Genomic DNA, 6,889 nt, shown 5'->3' on the forward strand with positions numbered 1-6,889 from the left:
GCTGGAAATTGGGCATGGAAAGCAAACACACACAACGCGCACAGTTCACTGACACAGGTGGTTAGGGCTAAATATACGTGCTGCTATAAATAACCACAACTAAAAATAAAGCTCGCATGGGGGGAAAACCGGCAGTTCAAAAGTCCATTTAGGAAAACGTGTAGCAGTTGATTCATGTTTAGGATGAATTAGTGAGCAGGAAGAATGATTTAGTCAACGGCTTTACGACAACACAGCTTCAGCCTGACCCAAAATTATAGGGCAACAGATGCATAGTCTAAACATCAGAGCAACTTGATAGCTCAGTGGAGAAAGACAGTCATATCATAATACAGGCATGTAGGCCTTTATTGAGTGAGTCATTCTTTCCGACAGAACACATTTTCCATACCCACATTAAAAAAATAAGATCTATAAAAACAATGGATATCAGTAAAAAGAGGCCGATGGGAGGTGTGGTCTGCACACGTTCAGCAGCAGGTGGGGAAAAGCACAGAAGCAAACTTTTTGTGAACGTTTTTAATTTTAGAAGAAAAGATTTTGGCAGTGATCTCTGGGAAAAATCCTGTTTTGTTTTAATTTAGTCTGCTCATTCATGTTAAAAGTTGTAGCTTGTGTTTATTTTGGAAAAGTTTTATAGTAATTTTAACTTTTTTTTGCACAGCTGGACCCCCTTTATACACAATTTAACCAGTATGTTGTTATAAATCTATTAAGTAGTACTAGTATTTCTTATATTTAACTTTATTAATGCTTCTTGTAAGATGTATTTTGGTTTATATTTGAGTTTTTGAACCCTTTGACCTCCCTCCTGCTGTCTCTATCAAACCCCGTGTTGAGATTTAACGTATCATCGCTCAATGAGTGTCACATTGCCTCGCATTACTTCCATGGCGCGTTCTGTTCCCATCAGCCGTATTGATCAAACGCACAGAATTACACAAAAACACAGAATAATTGCGCCTGTTGTCTCAGTGTGCGCTCCCCTCCTCTCTCCATTGGCCGCTCGCGCAGCCATGGGGGCGGGACGTGCCGGTGTGTGTCGTTTAAAATGCTTTGGGGAAACTCATCGCGAGGCACATTACTGAGACCGGTCCTCCAGAGATGTGAGGGGAGTTTCACACTTAAACTTTTTCAGCCAAAACAAATAACAAGCGCGCGGAAACGACGCGGAGATTACGTCTGGATTATATTTCAGCAAGCTGCATCCAACCGGTCCACAAATGAGCAACAGGTAGAGGAAACCGTTTGAGCCATTTCTTTTAATCCTCCTAAGCTTTGATAAGAGTTTGATGCCCTTAAAGTGCTTTGCGCATGTCAGAACTGTTTTCGTTTGGCAAACCGCTCTTATTAAGTTAAGTGTTGCTTTACTCAATTCTCCATGACGCGCCAACTTCCTGCCTTTTACGCACGACATCTGCTGCAACTACTGTCAGATGGCCCGCCAAAAGTTTCACTTTATCCGGTCTCTCCTCTTATTTTACAATTTCGACACACGTTCTTATTTCTGGTGGCGTGAGTTTGGACTGAAACGTGCCTGTGTGTCTCAGTCTGAAGGGTGTGTGTGAATGATTGCATCAGAAGTCTGCTCCTTTTTTCCCCCTCGCACCTGTTAACATTTGTCGCTGGCATTTGGTGCATTCTGAGGGCAGCTCTGTCTCCTCACACTCACGTACTGTTCAATGTTTTCTTCTGTCAAATTTACTACAAGCCCTCGGAGGACTGCTCGTTTTAAAAACAGAGTATCGATTTATAGCTGCATAAAATTAATCTTTGAAAAAAGGAAGGAAACCAGCTGCTTAGATCATCTGAGACAGACTTCACATTGCTCAGCAATACAGCATCATCAAGCATTAAGAGCAGTTGTGCATGAATTAGATGCTACTTGCTCGAGTAGTTGTTGTGGAACCTGCAATGTGCAATTACACGTGGACCGAATGTAAAAACCTCGAAGACAAGTTGCATCAGCCAGTTTTGCTTGCAGATATGAAACTACAGTATGAGTCAGTAACCTGCAGCTGTGGTCGTATCACATAGTCTGTGTTCATGCTTTAGCATTTTCACTATTCACTGAGCGTCTCCATTTTTAACCCTCATGCCTTTAAGAAAAGTCCAAACCAACAAAAAGAGAGAACACAGAGAGAGTGCAGCAGCAGGTCGATTTAGTCTCTGTTGCTAGGACAGCCAAAACTAATGAGTGGTGTTTTAGTTGTGCCAGGAGAATCCTCACAGGACGGCTATTATTGCAGCATGAGAGGAGAAATCCCAACTGACACTCTGAGAGTCAACAAGCTGTGCATCTCGTCTGCACAGACAAAGACAAAGCTTACACTTTCCCTTCGAGCTTCTTTACAGAACAGACCTGTTACACTAAACATGTGAGGCTGACATGATGTCATTAATACCACTGATCAATACGAACTTTAAATACTGACTTTTCTGACGACAACAGAGCTGCTTCAAAGTTAAGCTTTACATGCAAACCATCTTCCATCTTTTTTTGATTTTAAGAAGGCATGTGAAAATATTTATTAAGAATGCACCATGAAGCAAAACTGCAGACATAATGTGAATCCAGACTTCTGGTTTCTTTGGTTCAATTTATATAACTTGCAGTACTTTTTTAGTCTCTTGCAGGAAATAATTCAAACGATGACAAGAGAAATGATCTTCATAGCTAAGTTGTGTCAGTTTAAGTTTTTAACTGGAACCATCAGTCCATGGGATCCTGCAGAAATGCTGTAACCCACAATCCAGCAAAGAAACGATCAGTCAGTGCAGGGCAGCCAAGAAAAACAAGTCGACTTTGTAAATGACCAATAACGGGACCTGAGCGCAATTACAGGGTGGCCTCTCTCAGTGAAAGTTGAAATGTTACATCGGGGTTAAATATGACTGTTTTTGTTCGTCATAACTGGATGAAATATTGTTGGCACAGTCGGGCGAGCTCTGCTGACCCGGGGTATAAAGTTTTGATGGTTTTTCTCAGGCTGCATGCAAATCTGACTGTACGGTGATGTAAGTCAAAGACGAGTGAATTCAACATGAAGTTACTTGGAGGTTGAACTTTTACATTTACAGTGTCGCCACTGAATGTCCTGAACATGATTTTTATAAAGAAGTGAATCTGATCTACCTGGGACTGGTTTGACTAACAGACATCTTCTGTCTCTGTTTTCTTGCAGATGAACTTGATGAGGTCCAGTCAGCTGATGAAAGAGGAGTGACCACTTCATCCTCCTCCTGTTGCACACCATCTAGGGGCCAGTGAGGCTGAAGAGGCGTCCCTTCAGCCCGCCTCACTTTGTCACCATTTCCTCTCCGAGTCGGTCCCCCCTTAGCGTTTCAAAACTGTTTCTCCAACGCTTTTTCCAGAAACTCAGACTGTTTTCCAAAGCAGAAGCAGCACAGCCCTCCCAGACTGAGGTGATGGGAAGCGTGCGAGCCAGCCGCTACAGCATTGTGTCATCAGAGGAGGACGGCATGAAGCTTGCCACTATGGCAGTGCCCAATGGCTACGGGAACGGCAAGAGCAAGGTGCACACGAGGCACCAACCGCAAAGCAGATTTGTAAAGAAAGACGGTCACTGCAACGTGCAGTTCATCAATGTGAGCGAGAAAGGTCAGCGGTACCTGGCTGACATCTTCACTACGTGCGTGGATATCCGCTGGAGGTGGATGTTCATCATCTTCTGCCTGGCCTTTCTCCTGTCGTGGCTGTTCTTTGGCTGCGTCTTCTGGCTGGTTGCCATCTTCCACGGGGACTTAGAAAATAATAATAATACCCAGAAGTGCGTCTCCAATGTCAGCAGCTTCACTGCTGCCTTCCTGTTCTCCATTGAGACTCAAACTACTATTGGCTATGGCTACAGATACGTGACAGACGAGTGCCCTATTGCTGTCTTCATGGTGGTTTTCCAAAGCATTGTGGGATGCATCATTGACGCCTTCATCATTGGCGCTGTCATGGCAAAGATGGCAAAGCCCAAAAAGAGGAATGAAACGTTGGTTTTTAGCCACAACGCCACAGTGGCCATGAGGGACAACAAGCTCTGCCTGATGTGGCGTGTGGGCAACTTAAGGAAGAGCCACCTTGTCGAGGCGCATGTGCGGGCACAACTTCTGAAATCCAGAACGACGGCGGAGGGGGAGTACATACCCCTCGACCAGATGGACATAGATGTTGGCTTTGACAGTGGAGTCGACCGCATCTTCTTGGTCTCCCCAATCACCATTGTTCACGAGATCGATGAGGATAGTCCCTTCTACGACATGAGCAAACAGGACCTCGAAACCTCTGACTTTGAAATCGTGGTCATCCTAGAGGGCATGGTGGAGGCGACCGCCATGACCACGCAGTGCCGCAGCTCCTACGTTGCAAGCGAGATCCTCTGGGGTCATCGGTTTGAGCCTGTACTCTTTGAGGAAAAGAACTACTACAAGGTGGACTATTCCCGCTTCCATAAGACATACGAGGTGCCAAGCACCCCGCTGTGCAGCGCCAGAGACCTAGCAGAGAAAAAATACATTCTCTCAAACTCCAACTCCTTCTGTTACGAAAATGAGATGGCACTGGAGAACAAAGAGGATACTGACGAGGGTAACGGGGGCAGCGTTGGGCCAGACGGCACCCAGACAGACAATATCTCAGAGAACGAACACAGCCAAGCCACAGTGCCGCTAGAGCCTCGGCCTCTGAGACGAGAATCAGAAATATGACTATTCAGACCTCAGACCTCTTGTGAGGGATTCACTAAAATCACCTCTCTGATCCAAGAGAGTCAGCGAGCCGAGCTGGGCCTTGGATAGAGGACGAGCCGAATGGTACTGCTGTTGGAAGCGGCAAGGTTTAGGACTTTGTATGTAGGAGTCAGTGTGAACTTTGACTACATACAGTATGACAAAACATAGCACTATGATGAACCAAGTGCATATTGCAGGAAGAATTCTCAATGAAGTCCCCACGAATGTGTGCTCAGTGTCTGGTGACTGCAAGACGACAGAGAGGAAGGTTGTTTGGATGACTTGCAGGCGTGTCTCAGTTTCTCTTCCCGGCATGAACATGATGCTTTCAGAAAGGAGTTGTTTTTGTAGATAGAATATGTTATCAAGTGCTGCTAGAAAACAGTTAAAAAATGTGCTTTCTTGTAGAACCAAAGAGTACACTAAAGTTTAGATGTCTGGAACAAAGAAGGTACAAGTAGAGTATTTGTTCATGAGCTGGTCTCATAGCAGACATCACAGAAACTTAACTTTCTGTATGCAACAAAAGGTTAAGATACTTTTCCTCTACGATCTCCTCCGACATGACAGCACTGATTTCTGACCTTTTGCTTTATCCTTTGCAGTTATTGATCTGAGAGACTTGTCATTGCTGGTTAGACTGATAGAAACATGCCTGCTTATGTCAAGAGATAGAGCAGGGTAGTATTAACGGCATCAAACTGACAGAAAAAACATTAATTTAAACTGAGACCGGGGTCACATGAGAATCTGAATGTTCTTAAAAGTGCTGCTATGATGTTGCTTCTTTTGTTTTACGGTTGATAAAAAATGCCAAAGAGTATTATTATCATAGTTATGCGTTTCTAAAAAACACACCTGTCTAGATTTGGTACAGAGAAGTAGAAACTTTAGGGAGTTTAATAAGGTTTGTTTTTCAAGAATGTGTGTACAGTTTATAATTTTTTACATCCTTATCTTGAGCCACTTCATCAAGCCTTAATCTGGAAAGTCAAGTGAAGTGAAGATGTATAAATCATCCATAGTGGCAAAGGCTTTACTGTATAAGAGAATAAAGAAGAGTTCTGTAGCGTTTCCTGAACTATAACAAAGATTTGTTTCCTGTTGAGATTTGAAGAATTTTTCGGAGTCAAATTGAGCCAAAAAAGTTTGGAGGCCAAACCTGAAGTGGTCTGTTTCCTGAATGAACTCTTGCAAAAAGAACTACACCTCCATTCTGATGTTGAATCTGACGCCGTGTTACGGTTGGACATTGAAAATATCACATCTCCAAGTTAAACACTCTGAATGCCACTTTCCCTCTTAGCTGCATCCAGACTACAGATCACTCTACTTCATCATCAACACTACTTGAGTTTTCATTCTCTGTGGTAATGCTTTTGTTTCACTTGAGAATGTAAGATTTGAAAAGAGGTAGTTCTATGCCAAATGTACTGTAACCCCGGCATATGAAGGTGTACTGCACAAGAGTTTGCATCAATACAAATGTATATCTTTTTGTAAAGAACAGCAGTGACTAAAGGCCTCCTGGCTCCACAGTTTCTACATGTGTAAATACCTCCCTCCCCTGTTGCAGTTATTTCGTATCAGTCTTCCAGATGTACTGCAAAACAATGGAATGTACAGATTTTTGTATTAATATTATTATTATTAATATTGTACATGATATTATATTGTTCCTTTTTCAATAAAATGTCAGTGGACTATCAGAATCCTGCGGTGTGGTCTCTCATGAAAGACAGCTTTGAGGAAGTTTAGCCATGTTTGCAAGTTTTTAAAAAAACTGAAATTTTCTTTGACATAAAACTAAAAATTGATTTGATACAGTTTTTACTATTAAGTTTACTTAAAATTTGATATGCAAATGTAATTAACAAGAGAAATAATATCCACTTCAGCTGCACCCAAACCTCCTCCTTATCTACCACCAACAGGTGCTTTACTTCCACCTCATGTGTACTTTTACTTTTTAATTATGAATGCAAGCCTTTTAGCTGTAATGAAGTATTTTGAGTTTGGTATTGATAACAAAATTTTTGATCTCAATACCTCTTCCAGCTCTATTAGTTTAACAATGATAAGCCTTGACTCAGCATAGCAAAGCTGTATTTAAATAGAAGCATATTGTATAAAAGTTAAAGTATTA

The 6,889-nt window shown here is 42.4% G+C and overlaps 1 protein-coding gene across 1 annotated transcript; it reads left to right on the forward strand.

Annotated features, from left to right (window-relative positions):
• Positions 1 to 1,116: 1,116 nt before the first annotated feature.
• Positions 1,117 to 6,379, forward strand: kcnj2a (potassium inwardly rectifying channel subfamily J member 2a). The gene is made up of 3 exons (XM_069664498.1): positions 1,117 to 1,234; positions 3,186 to 3,325; positions 3,401 to 6,379. Exon 3 carries the CDS (start codon positions 3,430 to 3,432, stop codon positions 4,717 to 4,719), a length of 1,290 nt encoding a protein of 429 aa, XP_069520599.1. The 5' UTR covers positions 1,117 to 1,234; positions 3,186 to 3,325; positions 3,401 to 3,429; the 3' UTR covers positions 4,720 to 6,379.
• Positions 6,380 to 6,889: the final 510 nt, after the last annotated feature.

The sequence above is a fragment of the Semicossyphus pulcher genome, unplaced genomic scaffold (genome assembly GCF_022749685.1).
Source record: "Semicossyphus pulcher isolate SPU_LCO1_2020_fin unplaced genomic scaffold, fSemPul1.0.p SCAF_16, whole genome shotgun sequence".
In the NCBI taxonomy this organism is placed as follows: domain Eukaryota; kingdom Metazoa; phylum Chordata; class Actinopteri; order Labriformes; family Labridae; genus Semicossyphus; species Semicossyphus pulcher.

Bases quoted from the DNA above. Each gene is read 5' to 3' on its own strand.
- kcnj2a (XM_069664498.1), top strand. From the start codon at position 3,430: ATGGGAAGCGTGCGAGCCAGCCGCTACAGCATTGTGTCATCAGAGGAG.